The sequence below is a fragment of the Lycium ferocissimum genome, chromosome 10 (genome assembly GCF_029784015.1).
Source record: "Lycium ferocissimum isolate CSIRO_LF1 chromosome 10, AGI_CSIRO_Lferr_CH_V1, whole genome shotgun sequence".
Classification (NCBI taxonomy): Eukaryota; Viridiplantae; Streptophyta; class Magnoliopsida; order Solanales; family Solanaceae; genus Lycium; species Lycium ferocissimum.
Window position 1 is genome coordinate 29,081,086 of NC_081351.1, and position 17,097 is coordinate 29,098,182.

At 32.4% G+C, this 17,097-nt stretch overlaps 1 protein-coding gene across 2 annotated transcripts; it reads right to left on the reverse strand.

The window, feature by feature from the left end:
• Positions 1-2,699: 2,699 nt before the first annotated feature.
• On the reverse strand, positions 2,700-7,288 carry LOC132033234 (uncharacterized). Of its 2 annotated transcripts, none has more exons than XM_059423148.1 (6): positions 7,077-7,288; positions 4,795-4,891; positions 4,324-4,500; positions 3,683-3,781; positions 3,339-3,584; positions 2,700-3,192 (listed from the first exon to the last, which is right to left on the reverse strand). In XM_059423148.1, the coding sequence occupies exons 2-6, from the start codon at positions 4,855-4,857 to the stop codon at positions 2,887-2,889; spliced, it is 891 nt and encodes a 296-aa protein (XP_059279131.1). In that variant the 5' UTR covers positions 4,858-4,891; positions 7,077-7,288; the 3' UTR covers positions 2,700-2,886. The 2 variants fall into 2 exon arrangements, with proteins under 2 accessions (XP_059279131.1, XP_059279130.1); XM_059423147.1 differs by having other exon boundaries at positions 4,795-4,897; positions 7,077-7,287.
• Between the last annotated feature and the right edge of the window lie 9,809 nt (positions 7,289-17,097).

Below are 17,097 nucleotides of genomic sequence, written 5' to 3' on the forward strand. Positions count from 1 at the left end.
GATAAAGGACACAAGTGGATATTTGAGTCAATCAAAGTGCTTTACGAGTTAAACATAGTACAACTTTTGAAGCAACGGATTCGAAGATCAAAAGACAACGCTTCTATCTCAAGGATGATGATAACTAAGAAAGGCAGGGTGACACACAAGTAGAAGAGTGGGTTTACCCGGAGCAGAGAATGTGCTAACATATCATCTGCTCAAGTAATCTTATAAGCACAATGCCACACACTTTATGACAGCAATCAGAAGTATGTAAATGATAAAAGATTAAGTGAACATGCTTATAAGCTCGACGGAGTGGGTGTACCGCATATATCATCTGATGCACTTGTTCAAAAGCTCATTGGAGGAATCAGTCAAATATGTCAGAAAATTAATGGCCGAACTCTCCACGTTTAATTGTTACTAAGCTCTCCTTATAACAATATACCCACAGCCACCAAATTCTGTGAAGTTCTTCAGGCCCAAATGACGAAATCCAAGATGCCTCGTCTTCTTAGTCAGAACATTATAGGAGACCAGTCGAAAAGCTCTAGTTACCAAAATGAGAGAGCTATCAAAGCAAGACTTAATCTGTGTGCAGCATTGAAAGGTAAGTAGTTTGTTCCAAACCCCTGGTTGGATCATTATCCATATATCAAAATCAAATCTTTCAACCATGTTCAAGATGGCTATGGAATCATCAAGCAACATCAGACCCATCGCATAATAATTAACAGAGTGATCATCTGGCCCTCCAATCTCTTCAAACACCTCACTCCCAGTTATCGTACCCTGTTAGCAGCCAGTAATAAGCTCCATTCAGATAAGCATTACCATATATGCGATCCGCAACGTCTTTAATTTTTAATAAGTAGAAATCTTTAGGCCAGAAAATTCTTCATGAGTCCCTGGAACAGGAATAGACAGCTGCAGCAAAATCTGAGGGGTAAAAATGAACCACCTTATAGTCATTAGTCAAGGGGTCTAATCCGAACCCAAAGTTACGTTCGCCATAGAAATTAGAATCATCGGTTTCGGGTGCAGGGAGAGGGAGGGGTCTCACCTCCCTGGTGGCAGGATTCCACAATGCACACGAGACTAGTTCACGATCGAATTCGCACTCCAAATAAAACAAGCCATCCACAGAACCTAAGAGGTTCGCCATACCTCTAAACCTCTGAGGATTATTTTCTTGATTTTGATCATCCAAAATAATCAGGGAAATGGGAGGGGAATCATCAGGTGCACCATAATCATAAATCAGGACTTTATTCTTGCTACAATTCAAGTGTTGTTGAATGAAACTAGGACTCTTGATAAGAGCATACGAGTTCTTGCATGCGCATTTGAATCGCAACAACGATCTCACAGGCAATCTCACTTGCTAAATCTCCAGGGAAAGCCCGACAATTATCGCTGGCAGCCATAGTAGTTCTACGAGGCGGACCGACTAAATTCTGAAAATCTTCATGTTCTTCCTTCCGCTGGCAGCTGAAATTCAACCAGAAATCACCAAATTTAAAATCTGATTCATAGCGGAGATTTTAAGTAATTTGGTTGAAGGAAGAAGATGAACATCTGCAAATTTCCTGAGTTGGGCGGGCGGGTTATATTATCTTAAATGGATGCAGATTAATTGGAAAAAAAATGGCATGTAGGCGCCACGTATCAAAATTTAGACGGGGACATGAGATTTAATATGGCCCCAAAATTGAATGGCAGGGGCAAATATCGCTTATTTTTTAAAGTACATGGGCAAATCCGACCCTTTTCCGTATTACAAAAGTAAAGAAAATATTATAATCAAAATAAAATAGAAAAAAATTATATGATTTTATAGGGTACATTGTCAAAATGCAAATACGTAACATTAATTTCACATTAAAATGAGGGTCCAATCATTTGGGTTTGAAAAAATCAAATCCAAAAAAGACATTAAGACTTCTTTTTCTTTTAGTTTAGAATAAATGTGTGTTTGTGCAATTTTGGTAGCTGGTTAGAGTTATGCAGGTATTAGTAATACATGTATAAATTATGAGAAATTTATATATTATTTTTTGCGGGATAGAAGATGAAATAGCTAGTACAAGAATAACTAAAACCTACGTGATGCTAACCAGCTACCAAACGACCCCAAAGAGCTCTAACATAACCATAAATAATACAAAAACTATAAATTGAAGTAGCCTCACTATAATCTCTTAACAAATAGTGCTCTCCGTTCCATATTACTTATCCACTTTTCCCTCACGACCTTTAATAACTCATAAATAAAAGTGTATTTTTACTACATTATTCTTATTTCTCTCCAATTAATTACAACTCTAATCAATATTGATTACTTAAAAAATAATTAATGTTAAGGGTAAAGTAGGAAAAATTTAATTAATTCTATCTTAATTTTATAAATGAATAAGTATTTTGGGATGAGTATTTTTAGTAATGTGGACAATTAATATGAGACTAAAGGAGTACTATTTTTCCAACTGCTCTATTTTATGGTAAGAAATAAACTTATCAAGTGCAAAACATATAGGGAGGACTCGTATAGTCGACCTCAATTAGTTTGGAATTGAGACGTAATCAAATTGAAATGTATTTATTGATTAATAGACTAATTGCCCTATTTTATGGAGTTACTTTCTCGAAGCTGTTGATACTAAACATAAGAATGAAAAGAAGAAGAAAACAAGAACTGGTAAAGGAGGAGAATATGAAGCTTTAAAAAGCTAGTACTTTTTGATTTCTGCATATAAAGCAAAAATACAACCTACAATTAAAGTTTATCTGAAATAACCTCAGAAAGTGTTCTAGACTCTGAGAACATGATCTCACATTCCTCATTATTTATTTAAACTTAGTTAGGCATATAAGACTGAACTTTGTCAGTGCACCAAACATTTAAGCTTTGGCAGTGGCTGGTAGAGCAAGAGCTTCAGGTTCTGGAGCAACCTCTACTGCAGAATAACCGTTAAAACCAGGGGTGTGTTTGTCCAAACCCCAAAACTTGGCAACTTTCACATCATCTTGAGCCATTTGCCTTGAGAACTCCTCGTGATCATAATTCAGGGTTGCTGTTCCTCCAAACTCAGTAGCAAGATTATCCATGTCGAAGTATGACTTCATCAGTTCCACACTATCCTTGTTCTTTGGATAGACAAACTTGACCTTCTGAGCTGTTTTGGGATCCATAAAGTATTTGACAATCTGGAAAGTAAGAAAACAACGTTAATCAACGGAAAGAATAACATTAAGGGGATAACCGATGCTTGAACAATATAAAGAACAAATAGATAGTAGTAATAATTTGAGAGTAGGGAGGTAAGAAAAAACAAATAGGATTAAAAGCAAACCTTCCAAAATGCTTCAAAAATTCGCGGTGGGCTGTACAAAAATGCTACAGCGAGTCTCTCAGGGTAGTGATTTTGCAAAATATTGATTGTCTCGCGAGCAGATTTTACGGGAACATTATTGGTTATGGACCATCCAGTGAAGTCAATTAACCAGGCCATCTGTTCTTGACCTTCGGGCAGATTAAAAATGGCATTCTCAATCAGATACACCAAATGCTTCATCTGGTTGTCTAGTGCTGATGTGTTCTGCAAATATGCGCAATGATTTTAAATTCTCACTAAAAGGAGAAGAAATTTAATAATAACAAAAACAAAATATTTTTAAGACGTCAACTTGCTTTTACCTGCATTCCTGGTCGCAATATTAGGACGGTCCTTCCATAGCGGTCATGAAAATTTGCTTTATACACCTTCCCGGTCTCACCTTCATTTGCTACTTCATGCTAACAGCGCAACACCATTTCATGGTCAGCAGAAGCAATTGTAAACGAATATAATATTTACAGGAAATTGTATCTGCATAGGTCTAATTTCTTTAAATATGAATCCGCAGAGCATTAGATGGTAAGATAAATCGATCATCATCTACTTCCAACAAGACATAATTACGACAAGGAAATTGTTCATAAGTATAAGAAATATACAACAATTACGGTAGGATGAATATTTCACACATTAAATTAAGTCAAGTTGTCAATACAGTTTCAGTATCTCTCCTTTTAAATATTCACACAACATTACAGAAGACTCATACTGCTTATTTTTAAACATCCAAACTGGTCCAGGTTATTAATGTGATTTCTTATGCCCCCAAGGGAATGGCCTAGTAATTTAAAAAAAAAAAAAAAAATGTAATCTCCAATTAGATTTGTCATTCTAGCTCTGATTAACATACTTTTTTGTTTTGTTTGATAGGTTGCTCTGACAAACAAACAATTTATCAACAAAAGATAACCACATTAGTGCAAATTTATTGTTCCCTTACCCAGCGAATTTCTTCAGGTTTAAAAGATGACCTCCATTTAAGCGTCTCCTCCAACATCTTCTTTGATTTATCTACATTCCAGTTCCGTGCTTCCAAATACCTTTTTAAACATGCATCGGTGCAGTACTGTGCGCTGCGGCCTGAGAGTTGCCCCAGGGAAACCCTAAGCTCCTTAACCTATAAGAAAAGCCACAATCTCTAAGAGCTCATACAGGATAACAAGCTAACATAAGCCAATGTTTAAAAATTTCACTTTATAGTTTATATCAATCATCCTTTGTGAAGACTATGCAACACCAACACCTCTTCCAAAGTAGGAATCAGTTCAAAATTTAAGTAGAGACAATGGTAAGAAAACAAATCCCTTTAAATGTATAATCATAAGTACGTAAAAATCCAGAATCAATCATAATCTAATTAAAAGCAGGAAAATATTAACATACGAATCTAAACATTAGGGCCATTGGTTACCTTATGCTGCTGATCCTCACCCTCCTGCTGTTCATTATGAGACTGGTTCTTGCGACGAAACATGGTCAATGTTACTATAACTAAGCTCTTCCTTAAGCTATACCTGACAAAATAATTGTCAATATTGAATTTACCCATGTGGCAATGCAGATATTTTCTCACAGATGAAATGCCCACACAAATGGATAAGCGGAACTGGCTTTACTAAGCAAGAAAAAATTTGCTGTAACCAGTCTTTTATTTGAGCAAAAGACCTGAAATTTGCTATAACAATTCTTACAGGCAGTTTATTGCCCAATCCAGGATAGGCTTTTCATAATTGCAAAACAATTTACTTTTGACATCAAAGTAAAGATAATGTCACAGTCTGTTTTGATTGGTAAGATGATTTCACAGTCTTTTTTGATTGGTAAGATAATGTCACAGACTCACAGTCTAATAAAGAAGCAGAGAACAATATGCTGCACCTTTCAACATATGTATGCTTAGTGAAAGAGGATGATGAAATTGAGAGGCAGGGAACTTGAGTAAAGTAAATTTCTAAAGGAAACTGATTCACAGGTCCAGAAGCCACTATCAGGTGTTCTGTCACTAAACAAGTATCATTTTATCAAGTTGTCCACTTCCAAGAATCAGATGCACCAGCAGGTATAAAAGTAAAGTACAGATTCTCACAGTATGATAGGAATCACTCTGTATTTAGAAGAATCAAGGTGATTGCTTCTGCTTATTACTGTAGTACATCTGTGAATGCAACAACAATCCTGAATCCTAATTTTGCAGAGAAGTATACTTCAGCGATTTCAGCCTCTCCCCAAAGACAACTTGGCAATAGATTTGGGAGCAAGATCCTAATAAGTAATATAAAGAATGCTCGATGCATCTTCCAGTAAGGTTCTTTTTTAGCAGGGGTTACAAGCTAATTCGTTAAAGGATAACACTCAGTGAAGCACTAATTCAAAATATTACTATCGCCATACATATAAAAAAATGGCATAGCATATAGCATTCAACCATCAAGACTCCCCACCAGAATGGATCATTTTTTACTGCAAGCACATATACTTGCATTATAGTACTTGTAGTTTGCCATGTTTTCTTAATGCAACAAGGCCTTGAATAAAAGAATGCTTAAGACTTCTACTAATTTGAGGCAAACTAGACTTCAAGTGCCAAGGTATATTACGCAAAATTGAGACTTTGAACATCTTCACTAACTAAAGAAGGGAAAAATTGCGTCTTCAATTGCTTTCAAACAAAAAGGAACTTTTTTTAATCAAGTAATAATCCAAATACAAAGGAACTTGCCACTCTTTTTGATATACAAACACTGTTGCAACCTTCATTGATTTTAACTTATAAAAGAAAATAGTTTCTCTCATTATATCTTGGTTATCAGGCATTCAACTCACCCTCTGAATAAATTGCAAATCTTTGCAAAATCAGTGACTGCATTTTCTTGTCTTTTCAAGTACAAAATTCATCCTTTCGAGTATAAGCCTTTGTAGAGAAAATCATCATTATTCATCATTTTAAACAAGAATCAAAGAACTATTATAACTCATAAGGTCAAAGTCAGGAAGAAATGTAAGTTAAGTGGTAGACCAACAAAAGCCACCAAACACAGTCTTAGCAGACTTAGTCTCCAGTTGCTTAACAACCTCTTGCTGAAATATAGGGTAAGACCGCGCACAATAGACCCTTGTGGTCCGACCCTTCCCTGGACCCCGCACATAGCGGAAGCTTAGTGCACCGGGCTGCCCTTTTGGTAATTATCAAATTCAATTAGGGATGACAAGAATCGAAATAAATAACAAAAAATCTAAACTTTCCCTAAGCAATCATAATTTAACTTTAAAATAAAATTAACACACCCCCTTACAAAGTAATCTGCAGTAAATCAATCCACTACACCTCATTTCAGCTATTTAGGCTAACTCAAGAGTAATTAAATATGACAGAAATCCCTAATCAAGTGGTCGTTAGCATCAGATTAAGAAAAAAAACAACAAATTAGTCCACAAGAAAATCATTGATGCATAAAACAGATCCAACAACCCCACTAGCAGCAACAAACACAAAACCTTAAAAACTACAAAAAAAGACCAAAAAAAAAAAAAAAAAAAAAAAAACAACAATCAGAAACATGTCAAACCTACAACCACACACAGCAAACAAGAAACCAACTTACCAAGAATAACAGAACACATAGCAAACAAAGAACCCTAAAATAACAACAACAAAAAAGAAGAAGTAAAAACACAAGTAAACTTTGGTCATACCTGAAAGAGTGATGAGAAATGGAAGGGAAAGCAGAGCAAAAAAGGTGAGCTTTTTGGGTTCTTTATTTAACAGAATGTCATGCAAATTTTGCCAATAAATAAAATAGGAAGGCAAACTAATTCATACACTATACACACTTGTTTCTCTCTCTATATCTGAGAGAGCAGACTTAAGGGTACTTCAATGCTTTCTCTCTCTGTTACGTATAGTCCCATTCATAAATTTATACATGTAAAAGTTATAGAGCTAAAATAAAATTAAAAGAAAAACAATAAAGGACCGTAAGATATTTTTATTTTAGAAAGCTGTTCGGCAATTTTGTTTTTTTGGGACCGCTTCTGATTTTGATCCTTGTCATATATGACCAATGCATTTTACCTTTAATTAATTAAAATGTGTCTTTTGATTATTTTACGTAGAAAATACGTTTTATTTAGACTTTTTTTTAGAAGTATACTATCCTCAAATATGAATAATAATATAAGTTTAAGATAATGCATTAGATAATTATTCTGAAATTTTGTGAATATTCATACGCAAATGGATCAAAAGTACAGATTTCTAGTAACTGAAGGTCAAACGTGTTCAATCAAATGTCCTAAGGACTAAAAGTAAAATTTATCGATCATTGAAGGACCAAAATGATATTAATCCTTGTTTTTTCTTTTATCACGCTGTGCTTGATATTTAAACTAATAGTTAACAACAAGTTTTCTAAAAATAAAATAGCTTATTTTAAAAAATATATTGAAAAAAATATTTTTGGCTAAAAGCAATTTGTGTTTAGCCAATTAATTTAAAAAGTACTTTTGATCAGCAATTAGTGTTTGATCAGTCTTTTAAAAAATGCTTCTAACTGTATTTTTTTCAAAAGTACTTTTCAAAGAAGTGTTTTTGAGCAAAATTTATTTTTGTAATTTCTGAAAAATTGCTTATGTTATTCCCCAAAAATACTTACTTTTTCCCAAAAACTTGACCAAACACTTCACTTTTTTAAAAATAAGCATTTATTAAAAAAATAAATATTTTTGGAAAAAAAATAAGCTTGACTAAACAGATTATAAATTTGTATTCATGCCAAAAAATTCACATTTGAGATAAAGCACTCCTAATATATTTCATGCTTAAAGTACGAACTGGAAATATCTAATTAATAATGAATGAATTCTTATTGGTATTTTTTTTGGTTTCCACTTGTTCGGCAATTTGGTTAATACATTTTGAGGAAAAATAAGTCATTTGTCTCATGGTCGTTTCCTTAATGATTTGTGCTATATTAGTCTGGAAGGTGATCCTTTTGTCAGTAACCGTTGACACGTGGCTTTTAGATCTACATTGTCGAGTCTCTAAGGTGAATATCCACCGTTAATTCTCTGGTAAGTGAGTAGCATGTGTTGAGATCTGTCGCGTTAGTCAAATTAGCCGTGCGTACAGGTGCATTTTGTTGACCCACTGACCCCGGATCCATTTGATTTTTTTTTTTAAAAAAAAATTTCTATTCTTTAAGCTTAACTTAATAGGATTTCTATAATCAATTGGTACTAATAATTATTAAGGGGTCGGTTGGTTGACAGTTATGCAAGAATAATAATGTAAAAATCATTTATGTAGTGATTAATAAGGAATGATTTCTAATGCAGTGTTTAATGATTAAGGAATTATTATACATCAATTTCATACTTTAAGAAGGCATTTTTTGTTTTTGAAATAGTTTAATCCCCATGTTTTTATATATACATTCTTATTTTATTTATTCACATAAAATAATACATAAATTTATGTATTAACTTAACCAAACGACACACCAATTATGGGATAATTTTTTTGCTAATGCAATCAGTCAAATAACGTAGATTTTTTTTTTTTTTTATGTTGACATTAATTCCTCGCTAAATGAAGATGGAACAATATGCTAAACACTTTGAAATCATTTCATACACAAATCTTCTAGAAATATTTCAATTAGGGTTCGTTTGGTTTTTCCTTTTCTAGAAGTACAGCTTGTTGTCACACAAATGTGATTGATATTATTTAATAAAATATAAAATATCCACCTAATATTGCACGTTGGAGCTGATTGTTTGATTTAATTTTTTTATTAAAAGGAAGAAAAGAGGAAGATGCTAAGTGATATACAAATACAAGAAATTTAGATTCCTGGACTTAAGGATTGGATCACTTCTTATTATAATCTTTGATTAGATGCTCAAATTTTAGTTTCATATCATTTAATTTTGCATGTGTGAGTTTTCAAAGCATAATTAATATCAAATTAGATACATAAGAAGGATTGTCATAAATTGATGATTAGTGCGAAAATACATTAAATATAATGTATAGTCTTAATTTATATGGTGAACTGATTAATTTAGAATTGAAATGCAGTGGACGTTAATGATCCATCCAAATAATTGAGTCTATTTTAGTGATACTGCAGTTCACACATTACAACAAGAGACTAATCATTTAGAATTATAATCAAATTGAAAACAACAATTATAATTTGGCCGAAACTTCCATTTATTTCCTTGTCAAATTAGACACCATTATGTCAGTTCGAAAGAAAATTCAGATTTCGCATAATTAGAATTATTTTCCTAAGTCAAATTAAGTCTATATCATAATGGGTTTTAATTTAAACTAAATAATTTCCACAACTTTTTGGTAAAAGTCAAAAGGACTTTAAAATAACTGGGGGTCCCTTTCCTTGACTATTTCTATTTTTTTTTCTTCCGTTTGTAATATATAGTTTGTTCATAGGAGTGGTCGAGAAGTGAAGAGGGGAAATATCTGCAAAATTCTATGACTCTTCATCTTTTTAATCCAAAAAAAAATAAAAGAAAAACACTTCATCTTTACTTATTTCTTTTTGTTTCCTTTTTTTTTTTTTTTTTTCCTTTTTTCCTTCAAGTAATAGCTTGTTTGGATTGTTATTATCCTAAGTTTCATAATATATATATATCGTGTTGTAGTGTATTGTTTTATAATATAAATTTTAAATAGATTGTATCGTTTATAGTAATTTAACAATATTTGTATTTTTTTTATTTGGTCGCATCGAATCATACGATAACTAATGATAATTTTTTTGTAATTATTAAGTTTATCAACAGTTGGTATAAAAATATTAAGGCAACCTCATTTTCTAGGTGATAAACAATAATAAAATAGGTAACGATCATCCAAACGAGCTTAGAGACAGATTCATTGAAGCTTATGGGTCTACAATGATATCAAGTTACAATAAAAACTGAATTTATAATTCAATATTTAGAGATATTTAATCATTTTCTTAATACAAATACATTATTCAAATTTCAAGCAAAAGCTGCTAAATCTAGGTGATCTATTATTTTAAGGCTAGATCCGTCGCTTAAAGGAAATATAGTTAGTTCAAGTTATTTTTCTGTGACATGGAAAATCGCTTTATTTCTTCATTTTTCTTTCCCTATTCAAGGCCAACTCTATCAACAATATTTTTTTTGAAAAGTGGGAACTTTAAATTAATTCACAAATGGCAGAAAAAAGTAACCAAAGTGGGTGCCAATGGAGACATTTCACTAATGTCGTATATGCTACACCTATCTAGAGAGGTCCAAAACATCTTACCAATCTAGCTCAACTAGACGGCCTACGCCCGTGCTGCGCACGGGCCCAACACTTTAGATTATAGTGTATATATGTGTATGTAGTTGTGTTTGAATAGTGATAATATATATTTATATATACTATGTTCAAAACAAGATTAATATAACATTGTAGTTTATGCTCCGTATCTAAAACTTTATTATATTAGTGTTTCTACTTAATATAAAATCGGCAAAAATTTATTAATATTTTTTAAAAGAGAAGACTTGTTTAAAAGGAAACTATTTTCCTCTCTTTGAGATAAAACAATAGCAATAGTTGATACTTTCAATTTTAATTCGATTAATTTAAAGGTGTACAATACTTATTAACTTTTATTTTGATTTGGATAATTCTAATTCAAATTATTAAATTAATTTTACATGTTTAAACGAAACAAAGTAAAAATTGATTTTCTCTTTAAACGAAGAAATACTATTTTTTAATTTTTGGTAAATATTTTCGATTTAGCTCATTTTACTTGTCATGTTGTCTTTTGCATGGTTTTTTAAGAAAACGTCGATTAGAATTATAATCTGACTAATTTACCTTATTCATTATTTGATCTCCATTTGATATATTTTTTTTTACGACATTAATCTCTTTTCACATTTATTAGAGTAAGAATAAAAATAAAAAAGTACTTAAATTCTATCTTATAATAAAATAAAAAAGTAATTAAATTCTATCTTATCTTAAAATATAAAATAATTTAATTTTATAATAATTTAATTTGCTCCCACTAATAGATTGATACGCATGTGGCAATGAATCCATCATTATTGACTTAATGGGATACTTTGGAAATTACATCAATATTGTTTGATTTTTTAATATGAGGTGCACTTTTTTTTTTTTTTTGGACATTATTAGTTTGCACTGTTTTTATGCACACACACACACACACACACACACACACATATATATATATATATATATATATATATATATATATATATATATATATATATATATATATATTACACACTATATTCAAAACACGATTAATATAACATTATAGTTTGTGCTCCGTATCTAAAACTTTATTATATTAGTGTTTGCTACGAATACAAAGTCTGCACTTTTTTTTTGACATTATTTGTTTTTTTAATATGGGGTTCACTTTTTTTTTATTTTTATATCGTTTCGATTTTGTTAATGTCCACTTTTTTTTTTTAGTGCGAGTTTGGAGATGGTGGTTCAACCTTTTTTTTTTTTTTTTTTTTTTTATATTACTGTAGAATGTAGAAATGCCCATCTTTTTTTTTTTTTTTTTTTTTTTATTTAGTGATGAATGTCTAAACCCATGCTTCTATATAGTTAAAATTCTATTGGGCTAAAGTCGTATTTCAAAAGAAAAAAAAATTATATTTATTAAAGTAAGAAATAAAAGAAAATAGTCAATTACTTCTAAAAGCAAAATTTAATCCGCTGATTTAATAAGGACTTTATTTAAATAGTCTTCTGAATAAAGGCCATGCGGTGCAAATGTCATCTGCCTTAAAGACAGACAAATACATGCGTGCATATTGCTCTTGAATAAATTCTTAAGATTTGAGGAGTATTATCATTTCTGAATTCTGTATAGCAAAAAGCAAAATGAACTCTCTCTACTTTTTGTATGTGTTAGGTAGGAACGAAAATATTTTTCACCGAAAAACATTTTTCTTTAGAAAAATAAAATAATTTTCATTTATTTTTCTATGTTTGATAAATACATAAAAAATATTACAAATACGTAAACATGTATAAATATTAGATTTAGAACCCAGTTATTATTACTTGAATCCGTTATTTTAAAATTCATAACTCATAAAATTAAATTTTTGCTCCGCCTCCACTTGGTGATGCACTAGAATTCTTTTGTTTTTTCCACCTCATGTACACATGTAGTTCATGAAGGAAAAAATGGAGAAGAAATAAAGACATGGGGGACCAGAAGTAAAATATAATGTTGATAAATTAGGTGGAATTATAATGAAAGTGGACATCCGAACAGAAAAGTTGGAAATTTGTGGAAGAGAAGAAAAAGATTTTGTACCTCTACCTTTTTCATTTTATTACAAGGACTCCCATTAAATGCACGTTCATTTACTCCTATTACTTGTCCACACCGTGGCAATATCAAGTCCTATGATCTGACGACCATAATACCAACTGGGCATATGAAATGACAAACCTGACAAGAGAACCCGCATTTGAAAGATTGGCAAATCCTCTTCACTTTTGAAATCTGAAAAGTTCATGTTTTAAGCCAAATTGATGGAGATAATACTCAAAATACCCCCAACGTTTGACCAAAATCCCAACTACACACCTAACATTTCTTGGCCCTATTACCCCTAACAAATTTTTTCGAGAGATCAAACGCCCTTTTCTCAAGAGTGGCATAATCGGCCAACCCCAAATATTAAATGGCGCGTTTGTCCACATGCCACGTGTTTAATTTTGCCCCATTTTTTTATTAATTTCCCTCCTTCCTCCATCCATCTACTCTTCTTTTTCTTCAAAAAAAAAATCTCTCAATTTTCCATACTCCATTTTTATTAAGCGATTCCAAAACCCATACCCAATTCTCCTTCATCTTCATCAACATTATCATCATCATCATCATCATCATCTTCATTAGAGTTGAAAAAAAATCACACCAACTTGCTCAAATCTAATCCAAACAAACCCAAATGTGAAAGGAAGCTTCCTAACACCAAATAGAACAAAGTTCATCCATTAATTTGATTAAACAATCAAGAATTTAGAGAAACCCATTTGGTGTTCTTCATAGCTTTCTCCAAATTCTTAAAGAATGAGTTTAATTTTCTCTCCAAATCAACTCAAAGAATTAGTGCTTAAACAACTCCAACCAAGCAACAAGTAGCAACTCCAAACAAGCAACTTCCAATCGATTTTCTTTAACAAGATTAGATTTTTCATCCTTATTTTTTTTTCCCACAGATTTTTCCTTTTTTCTTTCTTGCATTTTTCATTTTTTTCTTCGATTTTCGTTTATGGTGGAAAGTTGTTCTTTAACAAGTTGTTCGGAATCATATGTGGATTTTCTTCAATTGAGATTTTCGTTTATAATGGATATTATTTTGACAACAAAAAATGGGGACGGATATTAAATAGGGTGAAGATGAAGATGAAGTAGCCTAAAAATGGAGGAGTTCAAATTTTATCTACTTGGCATCATATGTGGCAGGCTTAGTCAAGGCCCAAAATGTCGATGCATTTTTAAAGGCCGTCACGCGCCACCGGGCGGTGTATTCACGCTCTCGCCACAAGGCAAGAAAAAGGGCCATTTTGCTACCGAAAAAATTTGTCATCAGGGGGTAATAGACCCCGCAAAGGTTAGGTGTGTAGTTGGGATTTTGGTCAAACGTTGGGGGGTATTTTGAGTATTATCCCCAAATTGATGTCCATCATGTTCGAATGTATATTAAATTGGACTTACATTAACTTAATTGTTTCGGTACATAAAACGGGCTAAATAAATATAATTGGTAGACATGATTTAGGCTAATTATACGTTGGATTCACTGTTGGGACTGAATCACTTCATGTATTGGTGTGGGTTGATAGTAGTGTAGGCCGTGCTGAAAACCTAATAAGCCTATTATGGGGAGGCCCATTAGGTCAAGGCTTGATGCTTATAAATATATGGCTAGATCCGCTCTCATCTCCTCAAGTTTAAGGCAACTGTGTCATTCGACTGTCACTTATAGGAGGAGCAATGAGAGGAAGACCCAATCAATCGTTTCATAGGTCTGGAACGCGCTCCCGCATTGATGGACAAGACGGCTTAACAGGTACACATCTAAAATCTTGTTTTTCATTATGGTGTTTTAATCTGAGCAATAATGTTAGGTCTACGCTCAATGTTAGGTCTACGTTTGAATTTATTTACATTTGGTATCAGAGCCTAATTGCGTAGGTTAAGAACCCTACTATCATAATCGTACCTCAAATTTATTCTTCTCTCGTTAGAGGATAAAATTATAGTCCTCATTGTTTGTGAAACTCATAAACATTGAAATTATCATACTAACCGATCTTGACAGAGCCTTAGAGAGGGAATTCTCCAAAAGTTTTGACCTAAGAATCTTGGCGATCCAATTGAGGGAAACGGCCCGAACTTCCGATGTAACGATAACTAGTACTGAGAGAAATTTAGGGAGATTATTTATTTGTTAGAATATATAATTCACTTTTTTTCTCATCTTAAGAAAATGTCGTATATTCATGCACACACTCACTTTTGATCAATGGTGTACTTGACAACCTACCATGGATAAAGAATTAAGAAACACCGGAGGCAGTTCAAAAAGGAGCTGATGACAACAATTTTGAAGGAGACGATATATATACCACCATGGGGAGCTAGAAACTAGAAAATTTTCAAAGGAATGAGTGTAAATACAGGCTTAGTGTTTTAGCATATACAAAGAGAGATTAAACTAGAATAGATACATTGCATATATAGTTCAAAGAGAGCTCTTAGATGTAGTTTTTTCAAAGATTATGTAATTAGTGACTTGTTGGAGGCATTGTGTTTATAGCACTCTTCCTAGAAGGTAATTGTGACATGGGTGCTCTTCAGGTGTATTGCGTTGTTTGTCAATGATATTTTTTTTAATTAAATTTTTGGGCTTTTTATTAATCAAATGCAAAGAAAGTAAATACAGAAGTTAAAAAGCAAAAAATAAAGGAAGCTAGCTACTCTAAACATTGCGCTAGCTTCTTTTCAATAATCAAAAGCCATTATACATATTGCTAGAAATAGAGGAATGAAAAACTTCGTGTGAATTTTGACGAGGCCAAAGTGCATAGTAAAATTCGCTCGTACTCTGTCAAATTCTAGTATAGTTTAAGATATCGTCCCACAGAGATTGAAACCACTTAGGCTACAGACGTGTATTGTCTTGGGTACTATTTGAGAGAATCAAATTGATGGAAGGAGAGGTTTTGAAATTATAAATTACTTAAAATAAAACAACTTATTAGAAAATTTAAAAAGAAAAGAGTTGGGAGTCGTTGAATCCACATAGTAAAATTCGCTCGTACTCTGTCAAATTCTAGTATAGTTTAAGATATCGTCCCACAGAGGTTGGAACCACCTAGGCTACAGATGTGTATTGTCTTGGGTACTATTTGAGAGAATCAAATTGATGAAAGGAGAGGTTTTGAAATTATAAATTACTTAAAATAAAAGAATTTATTAGAAAATTTAAAAAGAAAAGAGTTGGGAGTCGTTGAATCCACTTGGTACAATTATAATAAAATATCATTCTAGTAAATTCCACAAAAGAATAGAAGAACTTATTTGACTTGATTTGTGTTATGAGGAATAAAGACCCCTTGCGATTACCTTTAAAATCAATAAACTTATTTGAGTCAGTCCCTCCGCGAGAATTAGAACTGAAAGAAATAAAATAGAGACCCCTCAAATCATTAAACTTATTTGAGTCAGTCCCTCCGTGAGAATTAGGACCGAAAGAAATAAGATAACAATTTTAAACCAACAAAATTATTTGAATTAATCCCTCCGTGAGAACTAGGACTAAAAGAAATAATATTGATATTTTTGAATTGATAAACTAGCTTGAATTAATCCCTCCGTGAGAATTAGGACTAAAAGAAGCAAGATCAAAGATTTGAATGTCAAGACATGAAAAAATTAAAGTAAAGATAATATTATAGCATCATACCAAGCTTCTTCAACCATCCCAACAAAAAGAAACTACTCCATTAAGGAGTATGTAAGAAAGAAATTAAAAATAAAATACTATTCCTACAAATATAAATAAAAAGAAGAGAAATAGAGCAAAGACTATTTCTTATGTCTTTCTCAAGATTCGATTAGATAATTTCTAAGCAAAGTGATGTCTCTATTTATAGGAAAATATAGTAGCTCCCTATGAATGCATATCTTGGAGTGGTGGTGACAACCGTGAACTTTGTAGCTCCTTTCTTGATGGCAAGACTTGACGGGTGAGAGTATGACAACGGTAGTCGCACCCGTGAACTTTGCAACTTCTTTCTTCATGCCAACACTTGATGGGTGTGAGTATGAAAGTGGTGGTCACACCCGTGGATTTTACAATTTCTTTCTTGATGCCAACACTTGACGGGTGTGAAGATGAGAGTGGTGGTCACACCCGTGGATTTTGCAACTTCTCCCAATGTTGTCTTTATGTAATTCCACATGTAAAATTTCACGGTTGTGAACATGGACTTGTGGTTGTACCCATGAAATATTTGTGAACATGGACTTGTGGTTGCACCCATGAAATATTTTCTTATCTCTTTTGCATTTGCTTTTATTTCATTCCGTGGCAGTTCAAAATGATGAGTATTAAATCTGAATACAATATGTCCCATGGTTGTTTTAATTCA